This window comes from Rosa chinensis, chromosome 7, assembly GCF_002994745.2.
Source record: "Rosa chinensis cultivar Old Blush chromosome 7, RchiOBHm-V2, whole genome shotgun sequence".
NCBI lineage: Eukaryota > Viridiplantae > Streptophyta > Magnoliopsida > Rosales > Rosaceae > Rosa > Rosa chinensis.
Window position 1 is genome coordinate 58,705,646 of NC_037094.1, and position 27,480 is coordinate 58,733,125.

Consider the following 27,480-nt stretch of genomic DNA (forward strand, 5'->3'; position numbering starts at 1 on the left):
AAATATGGCGACTGTTGTTGGTTGTTCCTTCACACAACAGGTATCATAAGTAACTGTTGTATGTGTGAGGCTTCTTCATAAGTCATACAACATCTTATTTCTATATCGTTATGTGATTTAACATTGGACAACTGATATGTATTCGTTCTGTTGTGTGAGTTTTAATGAGACAACAAAATTTAGTTGGTACCGTTGTGTGATTAAAATTGATTTGTTGTGTGATTAACGATATATACATATTCTTACAACGTAATGTAATTGACTATTGTTTGATTATTTTCAATTCTTTACCTGAAATATTTCCACAAAAATAATGCACAATATATAAGATTTAGGCATTGAAATACTCTAATTCAACAATCTAATGTACCAAAAGAGATAGCATTCATATATCCATCCATTTCATAAAACCAAAGAAGGCATTCTTCCTAGCTTGATGGTTGCTGCATTCTAGCTAATTACATTGAAAGATAGCAAAAGCTGATACAATATCATTGTTCCAAAAACATCCACATGCTAACACTATTGCATTCAAGTTCCTTCTCCCCACTAGCTAGCACTAATGCAGCTGCACCATCATTGTCCAAGAGAACAACAGAACCCCTTGTGCACTGTTAAAAAAAAAAGAGGAATGATGTAAGTTCAGGAGGGAAGAAAAAGATGCAGCTAGAGGAGTTTACCTACTTCAACACCAGGGCATCCAACTATTCTTTTGTCATAGTAGGACTTGACTATAGCAGGTGCTTCCTACAGCACAGAAAACATAATAGCCCTCCACTTCAGAAACTCTCTCCTTTTGTCTTTCTACAAATCTTGATCAAAAGCAGAAAACCAAACTACTCTCGAATTGGGTATTTCTGGTTTTGAGGGGAGAGAAGCTAGAGGGTCTAGATTGATTTTCAGAAGCATTTCAATTAATTAGAAGTTTGGACTAAACTTTTCAATGCGGTTTTCAATTATTTTGGTAAATATTGTCTACAAACTGAAGCAAACAGTGATTAAGGCAATACCTTAAGCAAATTGTGGTGACAAGGTATCCTGGACTTGATAGTTCTCACTATGGGAGATAATTTAATAAATGCAATCAGTTTCATAAAAGCAATAATCTAAATATGTACGTAAGTCCTACCAACAAATCTGCCAACACCAAGAGTTATTCATACGAGTCTTCCAAAGGGATCATCTGAATCTTTTAGGTAGTCGTCCACCCACCAGCCTACCTGCTCATTTACAGAGAACAGTTTAAGGACATAACAAAAAGAACTCACCTCAAAGCACACTAAACCGACAAGAGTAGGAAAAATGAGCAAAAGTATAAGGAAATTAATATCAGAGTTGACAACTTAGAAATAAAATCAATACAAAGCAGCATTCTTACTCTTTCCAAGGCCAAGGTGCCTATATGAGTTCTTCCACCACATGTATAACTCTGTTGGTAATTAAAACTTCTGAACATTTGGAAAACACACACAAAAGCAAACAAACCACTGAGTGCTCTAATCCCAAAGCTACCAATTATTAGATACATAAAAGATAATGATCCAAGAAATGCATACAAATGAACATAATTGCCTAAATCAATCATGCTCATCTATACAGGTGCTATAGCAGATCCGATCCATATGTTTCGTGAAAAGAAAAATGATTAGCTTAATAGGATCGATCCCATCAAAGTGCACAGAGTTATAAAAAAAAATTATGAGACAGGTATCAGGTAGGCCTTAAGTTTCTAACAAGAAAGACAATAGTCCAGGGGATTGGCTTAGCTATGGTAATCCATAAAGGTAACTGATATATAAACAAGTGCTCTATTAGAAGTTCATCTTGACTAGCTTTGAGCTCCCTTTCTTTCTATTAAAAGTGTGGACACAAAGTATACATTAGATAAGTAACAAAGACATTATCCAAAAGAAAAGGATAAGTAACAAATAGAAAACAGAGAATCATACCTTTGAGTACCCAAAATCACATATTTTTAAGCAAGGAGCTGGAAAAAGAAGCGAGCCTAAACAAAAAGAAACTACACATATCAGCAAAGCAAAACAGTAAGAAAAACAAGAAAGAAAGCAATTTGGAATAGACAAAGCTGAGGAAGGTGGGATCAGATGGACACAAATTGACAATGACTGTGTCGAAAGTATTGACAGAAAACTGGAACTTTTAGCAACAGAAAATAGAACCAGACATTTTGACACAAATAACTAAATAAGAAGAGAGTATATATACCATGCAATATAAGTGATAATGTTACTTGTTGTTCCTGCAGGAAGTCAACAAAAAAAAAAATTAATGGATTGCCAAATTAATGGGTAACTAAAAAGGGTCCGAACAGACGAAAACAAAACCGACATTCTCTACTCCACTAGTTAACATTGCCAAGTTCTAGCAAAGATTTCAATTTTTCAAGAGTGAAAAACAAACTTATAAGTAACAAATGGATCATGTATGCATTAAACAAAATGTAGATAACCAAAATTCAAGCAATGACTGACCGAGTACTGAAGAAAGAAGCCACTGAACAACTCCTTGGGCATAGCCACCGACCTCTACAACACTCTCTTATAAGATATATTATCAAAACCACCGACCTCTACCTCTAATTAAAAGCTAAAAAAGTAAAACAATAACAGCAAAACCATTTCAGAATCCCAGATTTTGCAGCGCTTCCAAATCATCGTCAGTGAGCCTATTGATCTCATATGCATCACACAATTCAAATCATGCGTATATATACATCTGTATGTACACACACACATAGAGCTATCACAAAATCCACACTTCTTCACAAGTTAAGAATGGAATTATAGTGCTAAATATTACACACTGCAGGGTTTCAAACCTTTGGTTAAGTTCTATGCTGGCATAAATATCATAACAAGAGAGTAAAGCAAGCACCAATGAGCGAAAATGCCATTAATTCGACAAGTCCTCGGTCCAATGTTCATCCACTAATAATCTAAACAGTCTAATCAAACTCTACACATCTCAAAACCAATACTGGAACAAAAAGAATGCATCTTTATACCTGTCCCCTGCCGACAGCACAAACCTCTTGAGTAGTACAAATGGAGCCAGACCCCATCCCAACCCTCAACCCATCAACACCAGCCTGAATCAAATTCTGTGCCTGACTCACAGTCACCACATTCCCACCAACCACATCCAAATCTGAGTACATTTTCTTGATGTACTTGATCATCTCAATCTGATAAATGGAGTTCCCTGTGAGCTATCCAAAACCACCACATCAATCCCAGCCTTCACCAACTCCTCCAATCTCTCCTTATCCGACTCCCTCGTCCCTATCGCCGCCCCGACCTTCCACGACCCGACCCCCAACTTTGGGTACCCCTTGTTCCGCTCCACGTCCTCCTTCCCCACAACGTCGACAACCTCGTCGTCCCTCACCATCGCCGCCACGTCACGGCCTTTCTCCGCCATGAACTCCTCAATCTTCCCCAAATCGGAGCTCCAAGGCAAAACCATGTCCTTACAGCTGACCATGTAATCGTAAATCTTGACCTCCTTGACCGCGAGCTTCACCCAATCGCGGCTCGCCATGTAGCCCAAAAGCTTGGAGTTGGGGGCGCCGGACTCGGTGACGAGGACGTAGGGATTGGCACCGTGGTTGAAAACGTCGTCGTTGTGGATGTGGTCTCCTCGGGACATGAAGACGGGGGCAGAAAGGAGGGGGACGCGGCGGCCCTTGACGGATCTGACCATGGCGGCCTGGTCGGAGGAGGCGGCGTTGGAGTGGAGGATGCCGATGCCGCCGAGGGCGGCCATGGAGACGCCATATGGGACTCGGTGACGGTGTCCATGGGGGAAGAGACGCAGGATAAGAGTAGATCGAAGGAGAGCTAAAGAGAATTGGGGGTGGAGTTGGTGAATATGAGGAACAGTGACGAGAGAGAGGGTCGAGAGGATATTCTGAGGGTTGAGAGTCTGTATGTCGAGAGAGAGGGTCGAGAGGGTCTGAGAGCTTTTGTTTTGTTTTCTTCTTTCTTTTGGACACGATGTGGCATGACAATTAAACATAAAAAAATTCTCAAAGTCACTCCCACAACAGAAAGCTCACCATCCGTTGTATGAGTGCACTACATAAAATCAAAATTTGGAAACATGGAGGGAAACATGCCGCCTACAACATTTTGGCTCAAAATGTTACCGCCTAAGTTCCTTCTTCACACAACAGAATAGCTTAAATCTGTTGTCTAATTTCTACAGCTTGCGACATTCAAGTAAGCTTCCTCAAAATTTGGAGCCTAGTTTTCAATCACACAACGGAAATCTTAAACACCATTGTGCCTAGTAGCCCAAATTTCAGATTTGAAGAGGCAACCAAGACTCCAGAGTGGAGGGAAATCTGCTGCTAAATTTTCTAAGACTCAGACAACGGAAAATACTTAATTCCGTTGTGCAATGTAGTTATGATAAAAAAAGTTATCATTTTGTTGACATTCACACAACAGAACATCACTAATACCGTTGTACAATAGACTTTACTTAAACACACAACAGATGATTTCTGTTCCGTTGTGTGATTGGTGTTGTGTGATTAACTTTTTGTAGTAGTGACAGTCAGTAGCAAGAGCCCTTGACCATCTAATTTAACCAATTCCTATACAGTCGGTAGAACTTTCATTTTTTCACTCCCAACAAATGGCTTTTCACTATGAATGTGTGGAAAAAGATGGCCCTTGTCCTGTCCAATTATTAATCCAGGCAAACAAAGGCGGCCTGAATGTGTGGAAAAAGATGTACTGATATATGATGTTCTCGAGGCCACAAATCTAGCCTTAGCAACCCCATCTTGTGTTGCATTTGTCATGTGATATATCTTCCCCTCTCCTTAGGTCGTTGTCGTCGAAGAAGGTAAAGATTCTAGATGAAACTAATTTGCTGTAGAGGTGGCTCGTGAAGTTGTTTCGTGTAGGATGGGGTTGCTAAGGTCAGATATATCACAGTCATTCATTACGGCAATCGAAGGGTCTAGGATCTCTCTCATAGTCTTTTCAGCGAATTATGCGAGTTCAAAATGGTGTCTTGATGAGCTGGTGAAGATCATGGAGTGTAGAAAAACATTGGGGCAGACTGTTTTTCCAATATTCTATCGTGTCGAGCCTTCAGATGTCAGGCATCAGACGGGTAGTTTTGCGGAGGCATTTGTAAAACATAAAGCTGCAAATAGATATGCAGAGAATGTACCCAGGTGGAGAGCTGCTCTTCATGAAGCTGCAAATTTGTCTGGCTTCCATCTTAGTAGTACTACTGATCGATCGGTAACCACGCACTTACCTATTCTCTCTCTCTTTTTTTTTTAACTGCTAGTTGTTAAGTTTAATGCCTTTTTTTTGGGTCCCTCTTGTTTAGCATCTGTACTCTGTAGAGCTTCACCGTTTATTCAAATCTGATTTCCTCTGGCAATCTGTAGTCACTATCAATAAGATATTAACTCAATTAGAGTCTTGGTTCTATTTCTGAATTTAATCGACAGGCGTGAGGCAGAGTTTATCCATGACATTGTTGACCAGGTTAATAGACTGCAGACCGACACATACTTACATGTAGCCAACTACCCAGTTGGAATACAGTCTCGTGTCGAAGAGATTAGTAGATCATTATGTGTTGGAGTAGATAATGATGTTCACATGGTTGGAATTTGGGGTATGGGTGGAATGGGCAAAACAACTGTTGCAAAAGCCATCTATAACAAATTTTATCGTAGTTTTGAAGGTACATGTTTTCTCGCAAATGTTGGAGAAACTGCGAAGCAGTCAAATGGTAAGATTACTTTGCAAGGAAGACTTCTTTCTGATATCTTAAGACCAACCAAGATAGAAGTAGGTGATGCTGCTAGAGGGATCATTGTGATAAAAGAAAGACTCGGAAAGAAAAAGGTACTTGTCATTTTTTATGATGTAGATGATATGGAGCTATTAAATGCATTAGCCATAAGACGTGATTCGTTTGGTCCAGGAAGTAGAGTTATTATAACTACAAGAGATCGACATTTGCTAGAGCAACTTAAAGTGACAATACATCTGACTCGAGAAATGAATAAAGAAGAAGCTCTTGAGCTCTTTAGTTGGCATGCATTTCAAAATAATTGTCCTGATGCCGAATTTTTGGAGCTCTCAAGAAGTGTGGTTACCTACTGTGGAGGTTTACCACTGGCTCTTGAAGTTTTAGGGTCTTTTCTCTTTGGAAGGAAGGACATAAGAGATTGGAAAAGCACATTGAAGAAATTGGAAAAAATTCCTCATGGAAAAATTCAGAAAAAGCTCAGAATAAGCTTTGATGCAATTGATGATCGAGAACCAGAAGAACTTATTCCTCTATGTATCTTGTTTCTTCATTGGAATGGACAAGAACCATGTCATAAAAATACTCGAGGGGTGTGGTCTTTCTGCAGCAATAGATATCAGTGTCCTCATTCAGCGTTGCCTTGTAGTTGTTAGTGAAAAAAACAAAGTCACAATGCACAATTTGCTTCGCGACATGGGCAGAGAAGTTGTTCGTGAAGAATACCCCGAAGACGTTGAAAAATGTAGTAGATTGTTGCGTCAGGAAGATGTACTACATATACTGACAGAAGAGTCTGTAAGTACTTCCCACTCAAGACAAGCATATGCATCTTGTATCTAATAATTATAGATAAGTTGCAAATTTCATTTATGCAAAACCATATAGCGCTCCACCACATTTCAGTGCTCCATATCATTATTATTGTACAGAATCCAGTCGGCATTCATGACTCTTCGACATAAGCATAAATCAGTCTTCACATGCAAACAAAATTTTTCTTACTTATTGCCTTCTGTTAACAGGGAACTAAAAAGATTAAAGGGCTTGCTCTGAATCTGCAAAGATCTCAGAAAAAGAGTTTCAGAACAAAAGCATTTACAAAGATGAAGAAACTGAAATTGCTCCAACTCAACTATGTAGAGCTGATTGGAGACTATGACCATCTTTCCAAAAATTTGAGATAGCTCTGCTGGCATGGATTCTCTCTAAAGTTCATAGGAAATGATTTTCTTAATCAAGGAAACCTGGTTTCTATGGACCTACAGTACAGCAATCTCGTACAAGTTTGGGAGCATCCCAGGGTAGATTGAGCTGAAAAAAACTTTCGAACTGTTTCTTTCTTATCTTTTTGGATTTTGATTTTCGTTTAATATTGGTCTTGTTTAACAGGTGCTCGAGAAGTTGAAGATTCTTAATCTCAGTCATTCACATTACCTAAAACAATCACCAGACTTTTCAAAACTCCCAAATCTTGAGTATTTGATCATGAAAGCCTGTAAGAGTTTGTCAGAGATGCACAAGTCTATTGGAGATGTTAAAAGACTTGCTTTGGTAAACCTTAAAGACTGCAAAAGGCTTAAGGACCTTCCAAAGAATTTCTATAAGTTGAGAGGTATTTAAACACTTGTTCTTTCTGGCTGTTCAAGATTTGAGAATTTTGTCGAGGACATAGGGGAGATGACATCACTGAAAACTCTTATTGTAAGTGGCACAGCCATAATTCGAGTACCACCCTATATAGGAAGTTTATAAAACCTGAACTACTCATCTGTACAAGGCCTGGTTCGCCTGAAACGAAGGTTCCCGGAAGTGCCAAAAACTTATTTTCCTCATGACTATACCTCTTTGACGTATTGCAATTTGGAAAGCAGTAACGTTCATAACCTTCCAGAACGCGGTGACCTTTCCCATCTTGAGCGTCCATGTTTCTATAATTGCACAAATCTTCCTGCAAGTGGAAATTTACCAAGTAAGTGGAAGGACTTGGAATCAGATCACTGCACTGCACTTCCAATAATTCCTAATTCAAACCCTTCTAAAGCTTCGAGGCAGAGCATCCTACAGGTTCTCTCTCTCTCTCAAACAGAAAGACATGGTGTACGGATTGATATGATATGTGCTTGATATGGTATAGGGATTGACTGCAACGGGAGATGGTGGCATTTGTTTGCCGGGAAATGATTTTCCAAAGCAGTTCACATATGTCAGAGGAAGTGACCAAGTCTTTTTCTAAGTGCCTCAAACTAACTTACAAGCTTTCACTGTGTGCGTAGTTTGTTCTTCTTGTTTTGACGAGGACATGTCTCCAAGTGGTATATCCATTTTTATTACAAATTATACCAAGCTCATTAGCTTTGTTGTCGAGCCAACTCATCTCACCGAAATAACTTCTCATGATGTTATTTGGCGAGTAAATTTATTAAACGATGAGTTCAATTTGGAAGGTGATGACTTTGTGGAGGTTGAAGTTGCAATTGGGTCTGGTTTCAGAGTGAAAAAAACTGGGGTCAGTCTTGTATGGGATCCCAAACTTATCAATGCAAATACGATTGAGTGTGAGCCCATCCCGTACGAATATTTTCCAAGTGATGCTGATAATCAGGCAGGACCATGCCATGAGCCATCTGATGGGGAACGACCTTAGAAAAGATTGAAGTTTGTGATGCAGGAGTAGCCCATGAATCTGCATATACACCTGCTCATGAGAAGCCCTAGCAGAGAAGCAAAACCCAAGTCATCTCAAAGACTTCGTCATCAAGTGAAGGCGGATATGTTTCAGTCAATTATATCTTGCTTATATCTTTCTTTCTTTTATTTTGAAGATTGTAATCTTTAGTTTATTCTTCTTTGTTGCTGTCCTATTACTATTAGCTTTCTTATCCTTTTGGAGCACTACCTTGTAAACTGATCAGTACTTTGAGTATTATAACATACAGCAGCAAGCTTTTTGCTGCAAAGTTCTCATCTTTGTTTCTTGTCTTTTTAATATATTAAGAAACTTTCAAACATTTTCCCCCGGTTAGTGTTTCCAGAGTATGTCAAACCCCTCTCCTTTAGGATAGAGGGTGGGACTTGTTCCCTACATCGTTTGCCTCTGAGGAGCTAATATCGCCTAATCCTTTATTCAAAATAAAAAAAATTCCCTCTAGTTAGTGTTTGAGACACTAAAGATAATCTCAGTCACTCGCATGACCTGACACAATTACCAGACTTTTCAAATCTCCCAAATCTTGAGTATTTGATCCTGAAAGACTGCAGGAGTTTGTCAGAGATTCCTTGATCTGTTGGATTTCTTATGAGACTTACATTGCTAAATCTCAGAGACTGCATTATGCTCAAGGACCTTCCAAAGAGATTCTATCAACTGAGAACAGTTAAAACTCTTGTGTAAGCAAATTAACATTGTTTATGGAACAAGACATTGTCTAGAATTTGTATTCTGCATATATATATATATATATATATATATATATTTATATATATATATATATATTTATATATATATAATTAATCTAAGTTTAGACTATAGTATAAGCTTATGATATACATATTACATTAAGACAAGCTTATTTGTTATTTGAATTCAAAATCAGGTTGCAGTTAAGGCTGATAGGCAGTTAAGGTATTGCAGCAGTTTCTTTATGGATGAAACTGCTTTGCAAGGTTGCTGTACATATATGTCAGATTGGTCCCTTCTGTAGTCCCATATACTAAGAGAACATAAAGGTGAAATCAGGAGAAGGCTATCATAGACCGTGGGAGAGCATCGAGTAAGTTTCTGTGTTCATGTTCTTATGTTCTTGTTTTCTGCAGATTCAGGATTGATAGGCTGTTTTCAATCCCGAGTTCAATTACACATTCTGGTAATTTGCAGTAATTCATATACATGTTTTGATCTAGTATAGGTTTCAGTTTATGTGATTTAGATTGAGTACACATAGTGTTTATCTAACATCTAGAGCAGCTCGTGACTCTGATAGATGCCCAGGCTGCTCAGAGCAAACACATTGCAACAGATGTCGCGGCTATTCGCACTGATGGGTCTAATCTCGCGACCCAGGTTGCCATACAGAGAGCTGAACTAGATCAGGCTAAAGAGGTTTTGAATAAAGCATTGGGAGACCTCAACGCCATCCTAGGTTCTCTTGGTCAGCCCTCCGGATCTGGCAAGTATGTACCACCGAATGCTAGGGAAAATGCAAGCAGCAGCACTGCTACGCCCTCTGTAACCACCGCTGCCTCATCAACTAAAAGTAAGGAAAAAGCTCTTGTAATTGGCGGCAAAGAAAAGTCCAGACCACCGGTAGCGCAGAAGAGCAAAACTTTGAAATTCAGTGAAGGCACTCCTGCTGATCCTGTCGTGTTTACTCAGTACGATAGCGATGGGGCAGAAAATGTGTACCAAGAGCTCCCAGGGAATTACTATGGGATTGATCAGGCGGCCAATCCGATCAAGATAACGGCTTTTGTAAAAGATGTGCCCGCACCAGCGATTACTCTTCAACAGCCCAATTTTCCCCGGACTATTCGCCTAGGGGAAGGATCAGCAACCACTACCCAGGCTGCACCTACCTTGCAAACCGCTAGCCAAACTACTGCTGCACTTCCTCCTCCTCCTGGTCCAGATTATGTGAGACGCGATGAGGTAGAGGAGATGATCAGGTTGGCTAATCCTAGGGCCCACCTCGATGAGGTGTATGAGGGGCCTTTCCCCCCACATATAATGCTCGCGCCTTTTCCTAGAGGCTATAAGAATATCATATTTTCTACTTTTTCAGGAGAAGATACTGAGAACGCGGTGAATCATCTGGCCAGGTTTAAGGTACAATGCGGCCAATATCAGAATGCTGATAACCTTAAGTGCAAAATCTCTTGTACTTCTCTGTCTAGAGCCGCCTTTACTTGGTTTTCCAAGCTTCGACCAGGGTCAGTTGCAGATTGGATAGCGATGGAAAAGCTCTTCCGAGAGACCTTCGGGGCTATAGAGCCTGAGGTCGATTTGGCTTCTCTTACCCAAATGGCCCAGCAACCCACTGAGTCCGTTGTTGCTTATGTTTAGCGATTCCAGATTCAGAAGGCCAAGCTGAATATGGTCCTACTAGAGAAAGAATTAGTCAAGTTGGCAATCAAGGGCTTAGAGTCGCTCCAACGAAAGAAACAGCATGGCAGCATGATCAAGTCCATGGGAGAGCTTATTACTGAAGTATGTAGCTTTGAGCATCTTCTCAGAGAAACAGATGCCAGGAAGAATGTGTCCAAAGGGACGTATATTCCAGTAAAACACAGTACATTGGCTGCCCTGAACTACTAGCCGGCCACCTATGATCCCTATTATCAAGATGAAGAAGTTTTTTTAGGACAAAGATGAAGATGAGGAGAATGATGTCTCCGCTTTTGAGCTAACCGGAAGAAAGAACTCGGCCCTGAAGTAGCTGAAGTTAACTAAGGAACCAGTCAAGTTCAAGTCCGTAGCCTTCACCAAACCTGAGTTCGCGACGTATACATACGATGTCAATAAGGCACATGAGATTTTAGATGAGATGATAGCCGCGAAGATGGTGAAGACAGACTTTGGACCCTTCCCCAGACTAGAACAGCTGAAAGGGAAAAAGTATTGCAAGTTCCACAACTTGTGGAATCATAATACCGCTGACTGTGTGAAGCTGAAAGATCAGATTTAGGTATGGCTCAATAATGGTAGTTTGCAGGTGGAAGCTCCATCAACTGCAGCAGCACTGGTGGATCTGAACCCTTTTCCCGACACCAGGGTCAATATGGTTGACGTGACTTGGACCAGAAAAAGCTAGAGGAAACCAACCCTAGATTTGACTACTAGGGGTCAGGAAGGGAAGAATGAGGAGGAAAAGGCCCCAGCAAAGAAGGCCAGACCTGTCAGCGAGGCCTCACCAGTGGTCCTATGCTCGCGATGCAAAGAGGAGTGTGGCATCCAAGTGTCACATGAAGAGGTCGAACAGACGTTTCGTTTTGGCTCGTTCCCGCCAATCAAATAGGCTTCGCCCTAGCGAAATTTTCAGCCTTCCAGCCCCAGAGCGAAGGACAATACTGACTCACCTCCATCTCCAAGGTATTCTAACTTGTTCAGGAAATTGAGGGCTACCGCGGACGAAAAGAAACAAGGTGAAAAGAGACAGGGCAAGCACAAACATATTCTTACTAAACCATATATACCGCCTTCTTCAACATCCTCTATCAGGAAGGCAAATGGTACACTAGGGAAAAAGGGAAAGCGGTAGAAATCAACCCTTCTAAGAAAAGGAAATTGCAGCGCAGGTTTGGAGAAGCCAAGCGAACTCTAGAGGCTCTGGATCAGGATCTGATCAAGCCTTCGCAATTGGTCAAATCTCCTGAACAATATCAGAAAGAGATAGAGGCGCTAGCCGCTAAGCCATTAGTGGCTCCCCGTAGCTTGAAACAAGCAAGGTCGGCGTCAGGGACGTCCAAGCCCAATGTTTTCTGCAGGATCACCAAAGAAAGGACACCACCGCTGGCTAGGAAGGAAAGATCGCCAACCGGGCGACCAAGTGTCCGGCACAGGCTGTTTCGCGACGAGCCTGAAGCCAAGACTTCAGTTTTTGAGAGACTGGGGGGCAAGGACAATACTTCAGAGACCTTGCAGTGGAGACCTAAGAAGGTTCAAAGCATAGTGGTAGCGGCCCCAAAAGAGGTCCCAGCAGCGGAACAGAAGCCGGACCAGCCAAGGCAAGTCACAGTGATACAGGATGAGAAGCTGATCCCCGCGGAAGAGTCATTGGTTGCTTTGGTGGCTAAGCAGTTCAACACCGAAATCCTAGTTGATGAACCCAAGCTCAACCTTGACGAAGACATGGATGAGACATAAGTAGTTGACATCACCTGCAACATGGTCTATGTGCTGCCCGCCAAGTACGCCCTACTAGTCGTCCCTCAGGAGTGTGCAGAAGCTGATGAAAGCAGCGAGCAGCCTCGGCAGATCACTTCAGCGGCAACAACACCTGTGGAAGAGGCAGTGTTCCTTGAGACTGAAGATGCTAATAGCAAGGGTTTCTTCATGAGCTTTACAAGACCAACTCCTGCTATGGTACAACCCATGAGGCCTTTGTATATCACGGCAGAGATTGATGGCACCAAGCTTAGCAAAATCGTGGTTGATACCGGGGCGGCTGTCAATGTCATTACTACAAGGACCATGCAGCTGTTAGGGATCAAGAAAGAGAAGATCCAGTCCACCTCCCTCATGCTCAAAAACTTCGTGGGGACCGTGACGAAGACTTTGGGGTTGCTGTTCTTACTCATTAAAGTTGGGCCCGCTGAGGGCGTTTATGCTATCTTTGTAACAGACTGTTACGCAGCCTACAACGCCATTTTAGGTTGGGACTGGATTCACCTGAGCTATTGTGTTCCTTCTACTTTCCACCAGAAACTGATTATGTGGAACAAGGCAACCGACAAGACTGAGGTGATTAAAGCTGATCCTCACCTTTCCCTGTTTCTGGAAACTATGTAGATGTCAGGTCCTATTTGGAGCCCATTACTCCATTGCAGGTCAGTGGCATTGACAACAAAGGCCGCCCCACAGGGGTGAAGGCCTCTGAATTGGCACAGTAGGGGCTTACGCTAGCTCAAGAAAGAAGAATTGGACAGGCCTGGCCATGTTGTGCCCCACTCACAGATTATTTAATGGATTACGCCCTTCTAGAGGAAGGGGTAGAGGCCCTCCACTCTTTGTACAACAGGCTGTCGTCGTACTTGGTGGAGAATGAGGCCTACAAACAGGTTGCGACACTGGAATAGGTGAACGAAGAATTCTCTGACTATGAGGAGGAAGATGAAATTCAGCTTGCCTCGGCGGCATTAGATGATACACCTCCTAAGGTTAGGGACCCTACTGAGAAGGTCAACCTCAAAATGACTGAGGAGCCCATGGAAGTGGCTATCAGCACTTACTTAGAGCCTAGCGAGAAGCAGAGGCTTGTTGACTTGTTGTTGGAATACAAGGATTTTTTTTGTGGAGAAATACGAAGACATGCCAGGCCTATCACCAGACTTGGTTTGCCACCAACTGCCAACGCTGCCTGATAAGAGGCCTGTAAAGCAAGAGCCGCGAAGGATGAACTCAGATTCCTAAGTTCTGGTCAAAGAGGAGGTAGAAAAGATGCATAAGTCAGGCATCATCAGGGTGGCCAAGTACAATCAGTGGCTATCTAATATAGTGCCTGCTCGCAAGAAAAACGATAAAATGAGGGTCTGTGTGGATTATAGAGACCTTAATATGGCTACCCCCAAAGACGTCTATCCCATGCCGGTTGCGAATATGCTGGTAGATGCAGTAGCAGAGCATGAACTGTTGTCTTTCATGGACGGAACCGCAGGGTATCACCAAATTCCGGTCGCGGAGGAGGACAGGCACATTCCGCTGCCCAGGTTTTGCTAGAGTTTTCGAATATGTGGTCATGCCCTTTGGTTTGAAGAATGTCAGGGCCACCAATCAGAGAGCTATGAACCTGATCTTCCACGACATACTTGGAAAGATCTTAGAGGTTTACATAGATGACGTGGTCGTGAAGTCCAAGAAGCGCGGGGACCACATTGTGGACCTTAAAAAGGTTTTCAAGCACATGCGGCTACACAAACTCAAGATGAATCTGACCAAGTGTGTTTTTGGAGTTCAAGCAGGTGACTTTTTGGGTTTCATTGTTCACTAAAGAGGCATTGAGGTCCCTGAAGATAAGGTGAACGTAGTCATCATTGCGTCTCCCCCGCAAACGAAAAAAGAGCTGCAGCGGCTGCTGGGCAAGATCAATTTCCTGCGGTGCTCTCTAACTCCGCTGGCAAAATCCAGCCTTTTTCCCCGCTACTGAAGCTGCAAGGCCAAAACGAATTAGTCTGGGAGCCTAAACATCAAGAGGCCTTTGACAAAATCAAGGCCTATTTAGCAAGCCCGCCAATACTTGTTCCTCCCAGGCCTGGATTCCCACTAAAGTTGTACATTTTAGCAGCCTACTCTCTTAGGACGATGAGGATGGCGTCGAACATGCTATATTTTACCTCAGCAGGACACTCACAGATTGCGAAATGAGGTACACTCCAATGGAAAAGCTATGTCTCACACTATACTTCTCAGCATGCAAACTGCGGCATTACATGTTATCTTGTACTACTTGCATCATCGCTTAGACTGATCTAGTCAAATATATGCTTTCGCGGCCTATTCTGAGAGGCCGCATTGGCAAGTGGGTACTTGCCTTGTCAGAATTTTCCCTACAGTATGTTCCACAGAAGGCGGTTAAGGGGCAAGCCATCGCTGATTTTTTGGCCCATCATCCTATGTTGGACGTACCAGAGGTGCGAGATTTGGAGGTTGTTGCTAAAACAATAGACCGACCAGACTTGGCGTGCTTGCCGGAGTACGCCGCATTATATCAAGCTACAATCTCACTCCAACCCTGGGTGCTATATTTTGACGGTTCGAGAACCGACACATTGGCAGGGGCTGGGGTCATTTTGGAGAATCTAGCCGGTGATCGTTTCTCCTATTCTTTCCAGTTAGAGTTCCAGTGCACTAATAACCAAGCTGAGTATGAGGCCCTCATTATAGGCCTAGAGGTGTTGCTAGAGCTAGGAGTCAAAGACATCCAATTCCGTGGAGACTCTTTACTCGTTATTAATCAGCTTCGCGAGAAGTTCAGATGCAAGAGCTATTTGCTTGCCCCATACTTAGATCATGCACTTGAGCTCCTGGTCCAATTTGATGACGTGGACTTACAACATATTCCTCGCGAGCTCAACTTTACTGCCAATGAACTCGCTCAACTGGCCACAGGTATCACTTTGAAATATGGAGTTCGCTAACAGATTTTACAAGTGGAGCGCCGCACACTTCCTTCGTGGCTCGCGCGGCTTGACCCATCAAAAGAACCAACATTGGCCACTTTGGACACTATTGACGTGGATTGGCGTATCCCTTTGATCGCTTACCTCAAGCAGGCAGATTTCTCAGCTGACAAGAAGACCCGTTTTCTCGTACTCAATTATTTTCTCAGGAACAATGAGCTGCGGCAACGCGGAGAGGATGGCATAGACTTCAGGTGTGTTTATGGTCGCGAAGCTAAACGCCTGATGTGCGAAGCCCATGCAGGAGTATGTGGGGCTCATCAAGAGGGCCCAAAGATAAGTTGACTGATCCAGAGACATGGTTTTTATTGGCCCAGTATACTCAAAGATTGCATCGCGTTCGAGAAGGGTTGCCAAGATTTCTAGGCACACGGTCCAGTCCAGCACATTCCAAACCAGACCAGTTCGCGAAGGGGATTAGATTGAACTGCTAAAGAAAAGCATCAAAAATAAGGTCTATAAAAGCTTCTTACCTCCTGTAGGTCTTCATCATCAGAGGAGTCCGGGACTTTAGGTTCTATCGCTATAGCCTTTTGCTTCATGGCCTGACTAGTGGCCGGAGAAGGATTAACCATTTGATTGCTGGGAAGCGGCAGACTTCTCCTCTGAAATGAGATATTAGTTAGGGAAGTGAAAGTAAAAGAGGAAAAATGGAGGACACGTGAAGAAAATTACCTCTTATGCTGACTCGCAGATTATGATTCCGGCTTGAGCAGGACGAGGGGCTCGCGTGGGTCACGGAGCCTAAACAGGTCGAGGGGATTGTGTCCTGTCTTCAGGGAAGCGCGCGAGCAAGTCAGAGTCAGTCTCATAAAGGTACCTTGGGTCTTGGAAGAGTGTCGGGAAGAGCTTGTCATCCCTTTGTTTCCAGCAGTTAACAGAGACTTGGGACCACCAGTGGTGGTAGTCCTCAGCGGTTCCATCAACGGGGCCAATTTCGTCGGCCCAGTTGGGGAGATTGACCAGAGAAAGCATGCTTTAGGCCGGTGGAGGTCCGGTTGCGGGGATAATTCTACACCAGGAAGTGTTGTAATTCCAAGCATCATAAAGAGGGAATGACACTAGTTAGGCCAGCCCGATTGGCGAGCGAAGTGATTAGGAGCATAAAGCTCGTAACAGATGTCATCAACAGCGAGCCTGATGTCTGAACAGGAGATTGTGCTGTGAAAGGCCAAGCGCGCGCGATTGCTATATTTAGGATCCCCAGGAAAGAACCCATGTTCAAGTGGGGACGGGAATCTTCTACTTAGTACCAAGTCTGAATATGGCATCTCGTTCAGGAGGTACAAGTATGAAAAGCATTCAGAATAAGCTGGGGAAGTGTACCTTGCCTCGCGGCAGAACCATTGACCCAGAAGTTCATCAGCCGTTGGAAGCTGTTGGATGTCTTGCCGGCGGAAGTGGGGGAAGTAGGCTTGTATCCAGAAGTCTATGATCCAGAAGGGGCCTGAAATGCTAATCTCAAAGGGATGCATCGTGGCTTGATAAAGAGTGCGATATAGCGCACCTAATACAGGTTGTCCGAGGCTTACGCGGTGGCCGTTGTAGAGGGCCGTGGCTAGGGAAGTCCAGGGACCAGTGGGCTTGTTAGAAGAGGTGCAAAAAATGAATTTGCAGAGCTAGTACTCCAAAAAGGCAATACCGCCGGTTGCATTGTGCTCCTTGGGATAATGGGTCAGCCATAAAGGATAAGAACAGCTGTGGCGGCCACGACCAGTTTGAACCATCTGCGAAGAGAATTCGACTGCGTCGAATTGGCCATGCATGTAGGGATCGTCGTCAATAGGTAGGCCGGTGATGGCGAGGATATCCAGCAATGTTATGCTCATCTGGGCGAACCAAAAATCGAAGGTGTTGCTGGCGGTGTTCTAGAAGCAAAGAATGGAGGCCAGTAGCGAACTATTGCCACCGCGCGGAAGATGGAAATATAGATCGATGGTATGGGTAATACCCATAGCGTCCCAACAAACCAGATCCCTTGCTAAAACTTCGTGATACCAGGCGAGTTCCGCCGCGTTGAACGTAGGCCAAAACCCTATCTTGGCTTTGTAATGATGCGCACCCCAAATGCTGAAATCTCTAGGGGTCCTTTGGAGGACTGGAATGGGTCGGCGAATGGGTAGACAGTAAAGGGCGAGGGTGTCTTCTGGAACAGAATCTTACGCGGTAAGACCTAGTCCGGCCTGAGAGTTGGGGAGACTGAGTAGCAGAGGACTCTGGATGGTGGTGTGAGTGAAACAGCGGGCACCGATGCCGGTTCCCCAGGCGTGGGCAGCCTCCTCGTTGATTTCTTCCTCTTGATCGATGGCGATTTTCTTGGGTGGAGCCATTTCTGGGTTTCTCTGGGGAAGATAGTGTGGAATGAGATGGGTTTTTCTGGGTTTAAAGAGACTAGAGGAGTTTCTGATGTGACAGGTCTGAGTTGGCGACAAGATTTAAATAAGAGATTTTGTGAGGGAAACGATGCAACGAAAAGACGTTTAACAATCGAACAGACGCAAGCCTTCATTTATGGCCTCGTTTCTATCATCAGGTGTGTCGCTTAAGTCCTCTTCGATTAGTTACAAGTTCGAGGGCCTGATCTCGAGGCCTGGGGGCAATGTTTGAGCCCAAAATTATTTTTGGCAAGATCCCTTTAAGGGATTTGGCGTAGCAGGCTGCTACCTGTGGCCCGAAAATAAGTCTACTTAGGTTTGGGTTATAGCTTCGCCCATTCCGAGATCCATAAGGAAAACGAGTCCTTATTCGAATCAAGTAGCGGAGATTGAATAGGAAACTTCAATCAATAATCCTTCTATGGCAAGGAACAGTCGAAACCCTAAGGTATAAATACCAGGTTTCAAGGACAAAACAAGGGAACAACTCTCCAATCAATCTCAACGATTATCAAAGTCTCTCCAGAGCAAACCTACCTTCAACCTAGTTGAAAACCAGCGAAGCAAGGGTAATGCCCTTACAACCCAGCGAAGCTAAAGTCATGCTTTAGCAAACCTGTGCTTTCTCCTACTTCGCGGTGATTTCTCTGCTTAGTCTACAATACTAAGTATCGACTCGGTGACGCAAGAGATCACACCACAAACGCTTATCCTCAAGGCAAGAAGTCATTTTCCGAAAGGCAGAGAAAAGAACCTGGTGACGAGGTTGGTGCTCTCCTCATCCACAGCCTTTGATCAAGAAGTCAAGTCAAGGGACGCCCTGACAACTGCACCCCACGGTGCTGGCATGCCTGCGCATTGAAAAGAGACTGTTTGCAACCATACTGGTTTTGGAGCCAAACAGGTGGTGACTTTGTTGACGTTGAAGTTATAATTGCTTCCAGTTTCACTTTGAAGTGTACAGGGGTCAGTCTAGTATGGGATCCCAAACTTATCGACGAAAATAAAATAGAGTGCGAGTCATCACTTGGTCCTGCCTCCTCATTCGATAATGACTTATTTGATGATGACTCATCTGATGAGGACCGATCTTCAGAAAGATTGAGGTTTGCGATGCAGGAGCAACGACCCATCTATGGTAGGTAAAGTTGTCAAACAATGAGTTCAATTTGGAAGGTGGTGACTTTATTGAGGTTGAAGTTGTAATATTCACTATGAAGAACACAGGGGTGGGTCTAGTATGAGATCCCAAACTTATCAATGAAAATGAGATAGTGTGAGCCTATCCCATTTGAATGTCAGTCATCAATTGGTCCTGTCTCTCATTTGATCATGACTTATCTGATGAGGATCGACCTTCAGAAAGGTTGAGGTTTGTGATGCTGAAGAAACAGCCCATGAGTCTGCAAATACACTAGCTCAGGAGACGCTCAAGCTCACAAGGAAAACCCAAAGTCAAATGTCCCAATCTTTGCAGTTGTTGGTGTTAGTTGTCTAGGGTTCTTCCTTAAGGTACAGAATACAAGATGCTTAGCTGATTGGTACATGCTCTTGTATTAACCGAGCCTCATTTTGATGAAATTCACATCCTCCCCAACTAAAAGGCCCATGTCCTAGCTTGGAGGCTTTGGAAGACTAGAAAAATTAGCATGTCTGATAATGAATTGTTATGATGCTGTGTTTCTCACCATTGAGTCTTCATGTGATTGAAATGGCTAGTTACGCATTGGTTTTACTTCTCTATCATGTGGAAATTTCAAGATAAACAATCTGTGCATAAATTTTTTTCCTGCAATTTGAGATAGCTAGAAATTCATTCCTTTTGGGCATTTTGTTCAGATAGAAGTGTAAGTGTAGGAAACTTTGTTTCTATGCACTAAATTCCAATGAGTTTCAAGTTCCTTTTGTAACCTACCACTAGATGTTGTTACTGTTCTTTAGAATTGAGCAGACTTCATAAATAAAAGAAGAAAATATCATAGTTGGGCAGAAGTTAATTAATTATTTTGATCTCATTCTTAGAAAAGTGGCAAACTTGGTCTGGTAAGATTAATAACAAATTACATATAAGTTATTGAGAAAAGATGAATTAACAAATACATCCTCTAAATATTGAATTAAACATATAATGACTAAATCTTACAAATAAGGACAATGTGCTCTTCACTTGCCACATGTCATGAGTTAATTTACTTTTTTACCCTTAACTACTTATTTTGACTTCTAATCCCTTTATAAGGATCAAATCTTACAAATAAGGACAATCTGCTCTCCACTTGCCACATGTCATGAGTTAATTTACTTTTTTACCCTTAACTACTTCTTTTGACTTCTGAGAATAATTCTTTATGTTACTTTTTTTTTTTAGAATAATCCTTTTATGTTATTTTTTTTTTTAGAATAATCCGTTTCTGTTACTTTTTTTTTTTGGGCTGTGACCACTTACCCAATTTTTGACTAAAAATTGCCCACTTACTCCACCAAGAGTTTTTCAACCCCATTTACCCAATCTAACAGTGTTTGACAGTATTGCCCTCATTTTAATTAACAAATTAAACTCATATCTCTCTCTCCTCCCCCTCATCGATTTCTCTCTCTCTCTCTCTCTCTTTCTCTCTCTTTCTCTAACCTCGTCTCAGGCTCTCTTTCTGTCTCTCTCTCTGAGCCACCATGCCCACCACTCCACCGTTCATGTCGGCCTCCACTGTCGCCGCTCCGTCCCACCGTCGGACCACCAGAGGATGACGCCATCTAACTCCACGATCCCAACCCCTCTGGGCTTCGCCGGTTTTGTTCGTCAGATGTCCGGGAAGCTCTCCACGCCGGAATCTGGTCTGGGCTTCGCCGGTTTTGTTCGTCAGATGTTCGGGAAGCTCCGAAGCTCTACGCCGGAATCGGGTCTGGGCTTCCCTTGCAGGTCTTGGACGACGTCAAAACTGTGGTCTATTAGGGGGTAATAGACAGATTATTGCCCCCCACTAATTTCTTAACTGTGGTTAATTAATCACTGAAATTAGAGTTTTGATAAGTCTTATGTTGTTTTGAGTTTATTAAAGTACAATAATCTGTCAATGATAATTAAGTGAAGAGTTCTAACTTAAAACGAAGACATTATTTGGGGGCAGTAATGTGTCTACTGCCCCCCACTAAACCATTAAAACTTGCACTAGTTAAGTGAAGGGTTCTGACTTCGTATGAAGACATTATTTGGGGGCAGTAATGTGTCTACTGCCCCCACTAAACCATTAAAACTTGCACCAGTTTCAAGGATTCTCAGTGTATTGCACTTTATCACAAACAAATCAACAAGAGATGATTAATGTCTCCTAAGAAAGACATTATTGGGCGGCACTAATGTGTCTACTGCCCCCCAATAGACCATCAAACATTACACCGCTTCCTATGTTTCACAGATTATAGAAGTTATTCACACTCAAAACAATAGAAAATGTCTAAAAACCCACATTTTGAGGGTCAATATTCTGTCTACTGCCCCCCACTAGATTGACACAAACCACACAATTTTTTTCATTTATCAACTACTGCAATTTAACACTACATTTACTTTGGAATAACAGTTTTCAGTCCGTCAATAAATAAAGCAGTCATCATTGGCCCCCAATACAAAGTCTACTGGGGGGCACTAATGTAACAACTTTTATGGTTATGACTGCACAATAGCAGATAGCAGTTTTCAGTCCGTCGTCGATTCCTTCAGAATGTCAACCCCGGCCTCGCCGAGCTTCTAAGCGACGAGGACCGTTGGCTTGGAGTCGAGCCTGGCGGCGATGGCGAGAGCAGGCGTTGTGGGCGACCTGTTGGAGGGATGGAGGGAGGGAGAGAGAAATCCGACGTCGTCTGGAGAGAGAGAGAGAGAGAGAGAGAGAGAGAGAGAGAGAGAGAGAGAGAGAGAGAGAGAGAGAGAGAGAGAGAGAGAGAGAGAAATCGGTGAGGGGGGAGAGAGCAAAAAAGTCCCAAAAATAAATAAAAAGAAGAAAAAAAGAATTAATTGGGTAAAAGGGAAATAATCCCTTAGAGTGTTTTGGGTAAACGGGGTTAAAAAACAGTTAGTGCAGCAAGTGAGCAAATTTTAAGCTAAAATTGGGTAAATGAGCATTTTCCCTTTTTTTTCCCTTGAGAATAATCCCTTTATGTTATTTTCACAAAACCTCACTCTCATGCTACTCTCATCTCATCATCTAATCCTTCTACTGCACTCATACTCGTCCAGTTCTGCTACTCATTTTCTGCTACTGCACTCGTCATCACCTAATCCTGCTACTGCACTCACTACTACAGAAAATGAATCACACGACACCTCTCAGACGACGCCATACTGTTTTCCGTGGTGTGAATCATTTCTCATTATTGAGACGACGGTTGTAAAATTTCCGTCTTCTAATATGAATTCAACCAACGGGTGTTTTTCATGCTGAAATTATGCATTGGTTCAGAAGACGTTTATAAATGGAAGCGTGGTGTGAGGTTAAATTGTCATAGAGGCGGCAAGTTTCGCACCAATTGGCACCAGTTAAATTTCCTCAGCATGTAGTGTTGATACGACGGTTACTTTAAAAGTGTGGTGTGAATTGATAGATTTGCAAGCCAAAACATGTTCACTGGCATTCCCTCTCACATTTCCGTCCATTGTCTTCCCCCCAAATTTATTTCCCTCTCAGCAGGCAATATGAGAGGCAAAATTGAAAATTTTGAAGTGGCATTCAGACAACATATATGTGAAAAACCGTGGTCTGATGTCTTATATGGCAAGTTTCCCACAATTTGGCAGCACTTAAATATAGCGGTGATACGACAGTTAGTTTAAAACTGTGGTATGAATCCATAGTTTTAGAAGAAAGAACGTGTCTACCAACATTCCTCCTAACATTTCCCTCCATTCTCCCATTTCCCTCCCATGCGCAACAAGAGGAGGCAAATTGAAAATTTAAAAAATGGCATTCAGACAACGTGTATGTGAAAAACCATGGTCTGATGCCTTGTACATGCATGCATTAACTAATGACTTATCTAGCCATGTGTCGTGTAGGTTTAGACCAAGTTAGAGGAAAAAAAATTAAAAAAAAAGCCCCCAATAAGACTACCAGCCCTAGATACAGGCACACGGCGGCATTCACTCCAAATCTTCACCACCCCAAGATGAGTGCTCTAATTTCGACTTCCCCAGAGCCTCCGGTAGCACAGCAGTATCTTTCCAAAACTCCATCGAGCCCGACTCTCTCCGACACCAAAGCCGTTAACCCTAAATCCACCGCCTCCGAATCCCTCAATCCCAACTCGCTGGTACCAATCCTTGACTCTCTGGTACCAATCCCCAACTCTCGTGGTAGCATTAACTCTCTTTCCAGAATTCCACTGCTACTCCGACACTCCCTTTCCCAATCCCCGACTCCAAAGCCATTGGCCACGAATCCACTGCCTCCTAGATCTCTCAGGTACCAATCCCCAACTCCGAGCCCCTTGACCACGACTCCACCACCTCTGAGATCTCTCTGGTACCAATCCCTGAAGCCCTTGACCATGACTCCACCGCCTCCGAAACCTCTTTGGTACCAATCCATGATTTGTCTTCGAATATGATAAATTCTCGTCCTCTCGAATCTGGTAACTTCAATTGGGTGTTTGATTTCGTGTCAAAGTTTGGGCATTTGATTTTGGGTAAAAATTTGGGGGTTTTGAGCTGGGTTTCGGGTTGTCAATGATTTTGGGTATATGATATTATGATTAACATTTTTTGGTATGCAGGAATTGGGTAAGAGTTCAGCAGACTTTGTGCAATTTTGGCTTTTGGGCTTGATTGCAGAAGTGCTTACTGACATCAAATAGTAAGCCTCCTTGTCCCCCATTGCGATTGTTCCTTTGAACTTAATCAAGTATTGTTTTCAAAGGTCTCCAGTTATTGCTATGGCGAGTTCACACAAGAAGATTACTACTTCTAGAGTGTAGTTTACAGAAGAAGACATAAACTTACCCAAGGTTGTTCTGAGTTCTGACAGGTTCAAATGGCTGGTACATTCTAATGATTTGTGGGTTCTTACGTTTTAGATGAATTTAGAAAAGGCTGATGAAATTTTGACTTTTTTATTCTAATGGGTCATTGAATTTGTAGCTAAATTTGCATATGCAATTGAAAAGTTGAGATTTTTGTACTAATAGGTTATTGAATGTGTAGCTGAATTTGCATATGGGAATGAAAAGTTGATATTTTTATGCTGATGGTAATTGAATTTGTTGGGTTGCAGTGAGGGAGATGTGTATCTATTCAGTGGTTGCATTACATCATGGAAACTACCAAATGGGAAAAACCTCTTTTTTGTGACCTGATGTTGTGTTTAATGGGAAGAAACCGATCAGGTTGTTTCAAATTTGTGTGTGCTTGAATGCTTATATGGTAAAAATAGAGAACATTTGTAATGATCAATTCACAAATCTTTTCAGGATAACGTTTTTGGTACTGTGGTTGCTTCTATTCAATACCGTGCTTTAGCTGACAAAGCTTCAGATGCCTTCTACAAGCTCAGCAATACCAGGGGACAGATCCAGTCTTATGTCTTTAATGGTACCAATCTATTAATGACATAAGATTGTAAGTTGTTTGTTTTTTTATTTTATGCATGTGTAAGAATTCAGGTATTCATTGTAGCTAGTTCAGTTGTGTTTTGAATGATCACTTATCACAAAGATAGCTAGCGCAGCTTGTGAAAATTGTTATAAGTTTACTGTTGGCATTTCCCTCTTTCTTTTCTCTACATCTGATTTGGAACTATTCATAAACCGGACCATTTTACCTTCAAAGAGAGTAAATATATTGTTGAAAATGGAGATTGCAATTTAATAATTTTTTATTTTCATTATTATGGTTTAAGTTTAGGTGCAGAATATTTGTTAGGCTTGAGGTTTGCACTGAACCTCTAGCTAATTCTTACTTACATGTCATCTTACCTTTCACCTTGGAGAGGAGTGTATTTTAGAGTTTAGACATTAATCGTTTAACAATGCACCTTCAGAATTCATTGAAATTTTTTTTCTACTCATTTATCAGGGCAAGTGTTCCAAAGTTGGATCTAGACTCAACCTTTGAACAGAAGAATGATATCGCCAAAGCTGTGGAAGAAGAACTTGAAAAGGTATGGATCTGTACGCTGTTGTTTGGATTAGAATTCAAATGCAGAACATGTATTATTTTGGTAACTGTTTTTGTTGTGGTTTATGCAGGCCATGTCACATTATGGGTTTGAGACAGTACAAATATCTGTCAGGGCTTGGCATAGCAAGGCAGAGTCCAAATATCTGTCAGGGCTTGGCATAGCAAGGCAGGGCCAGGCTATTGTGGACGGGCTGAGAGACAGTGTGCTGGCTTTCTCTGAGAATGTACCTGGGACATCATGGATATGGTTCTGGTGACCCAGTACTTCGATACAATGAAAGAGATCGGTGCATCTTCAAAGTCCAATTCAGTTTTCATCCCACACGGACCTGGTGCTGTGAAAGACATTGCTTCACAGATAAGAGATGGTCTCCTTCAAGGAAATTCAACTCACCAGTGAAGTCCTAATACGAACTATGAAGTTGGAGGTGCGGCGTCTCCAAGCTTCAACAGTTACTTGTTAGCTCTATCGATTGTCTTCTATTGCGTTATTTGTTACCCTTGAATCCATATCAATTGATTATCCTTTTCTTTTCTGGTTAATTTGAACATGACTCACTTTTGTTGTTCTTGATGTCTCTATGGCGACCCGGAGGAGGAAGAGCAAGCTAGTCATGCTGAAAAGGAGAGTGTTCTGCTCCTTTTTTTCTTTTTTCTTTTTTTTCCTTTTCTTTCTTTGGTCAACTCTGCTCCCTCCTCACTACAATTAACATAGATGGTTGTGTGTGTATGTGTGTGATTTCATAGCTTCTTTAATCAAGGCATTATAACTTATATTTTTGTTTTTTCAAACTGCCTTTGGTTTCACACTTCGGGAGTTTTGGCTATTTGAACAAATCAAGTGTTGTACTCTGTTGCTAGTACTTTTTTTGTTTGCAGTGTTTGAATGAAGAATTAGAGTAAAATGGTCTTTACTTCTATTCTAGTGATATCTGTTTGGAATTAGTTGCCGAGAATTGGTGTAATGGGCTTAAATATATCAATTTTAGTCGTGCTTTGTGATAGGGTATTGTGAAGGAGGGTTGCTTTTGTAAGTCATCGATCACTGAAAAATGTTGGTAAAGCAAATAGTTTTGATAATTGTATACAAAACGTGCATATATACAGACTAAAACTTTATTCTTTGGCATTTGCAAATAGAATGTGTTTATCTTTTTCAATTTCAGTGGAATTACAGGAATTTCTTTGTTCATGGCAGGGTGAGTCGAGTTTTCACTTCTTTGGATTTGTTATGTGCATTAGTGCAACTGCTGCAAGGGCATTTAAATCTGTTCTTCAGGGTATCCTACTTTCTTCTAACGGGTAAAACTTGAAAACCTTCATTGTATAATCTGTCATCTGAGCACTTGGGATGTTTTTTGCTGATTGACAATTACCACCAACTTATCATGATATGTAATAAGTTTCTTGTTTGGTTAGCAGCAGTGAGGCAGTGGTGGATTCTGAGAATGATGTAGCTGCCGTAAATGTAAGTACTTGGAGCACCAAATGAGAATATTTGGCTGCTGCATAATTAACACAACAACTTCCTGTATTTGAAGCACTGCAACATCCTAGACTCTTTCAATGAGGAAGCCCCATTATTGTTCTTTAGGCCATGGAGAGTGCCAATGTTATGAAGTGAAGCCTAATTTTGAAGACAAAAGCTAAGAAGAGCAGGAGATCAGTGAATTAGAACTTGACTTGGATTTTTTTTTTTCCTATTTTGTAGATACAATTAGCATTATCAGACCCATTTAGATTGCTATAGGATTATAACAACTATCTATTATGATTAATTTATTGTTCTTTTGGTCATTTTTCATTCCAGAATCTAAATCTTGCCGTTACAACAACAATATATGGAAAAATATGTCGTCTGATGAGGATAATAGGGTGGAATCAAACAAAATTTCTACAATTCACATGACGGTTCTTATTGATATCATTGTTGGATGCACACAAAGACAACAAGTATTAGCAAAAACCATTGTCTTAGATGTCACAATACAACGGTTAGAGTTATATACGTCGTGTGAAAGACACATACACTGAATTTTTAAGTCATCACACCACATTTATTCTTAAAAACCGTGGTATGAATAGAAGTCACACCATGGCAAATTTCTAAAAACCGTGGTAGGAACGGAAGTCACACCACGGCAAACTTCTGTCGACAGCATGTCGGCAGATCTGCCGATCCATCAGACGACGGATTTAGCTACACACCGTTGACCCAATGATCGGTATACGACGGTTGAA

At 42.1% G+C, this 27,480-nt stretch overlaps 1 protein-coding gene, 1 long non-coding RNA gene and 3 pseudogenes across 2 annotated transcripts; 4 read left to right on the forward strand and 1 right to left on the reverse strand.

Annotated features, from left to right (window-relative positions):
- Positions 1-2,836: 2,836 nt before the first annotated feature.
- LOC112178268 lies at positions 2,837-4,237 on the reverse strand (annotated as a pseudogene).
- A 700-nt stretch (positions 4,238-4,937) lies between these two features.
- LOC112180499 lies at positions 4,938-7,889 on the forward strand (annotated as a pseudogene).
- A 7,111-nt stretch (positions 7,890-15,000) lies between these two features.
- LOC112178269 lies at positions 15,001-15,657 on the forward strand. Its single transcript, XM_024316436.1, has one exon. It carries the CDS (start codon positions 15,001-15,003, stop codon positions 15,655-15,657), a length of 657 nt encoding a protein of 218 aa, XP_024172204.1.
- A 2,408-nt stretch (positions 15,658-18,065) lies between these two features.
- On the forward strand, positions 18,066-26,966 carry LOC112178270 (annotated as a pseudogene).
- Positions 23,396-24,404, forward strand: LOC121050737. The gene is made up of 4 exons (XR_005803723.1): positions 23,396-23,696; positions 23,838-23,844; positions 23,981-24,068; positions 24,335-24,404. It is a non-coding gene; the product is annotated as an uncharacterized LOC121050737 (long non-coding RNA).
- Positions 26,967-27,480: the final 514 nt, after the last annotated feature.

Coding starts and splice junctions, on each gene's coding strand:
- LOC112178269 (XM_024316436.1), top strand. CDS start 15,001: ATGCTTTCGCGGCCTATTCTGAGAGGCCGCATTGGCAAGTGGGTACTT.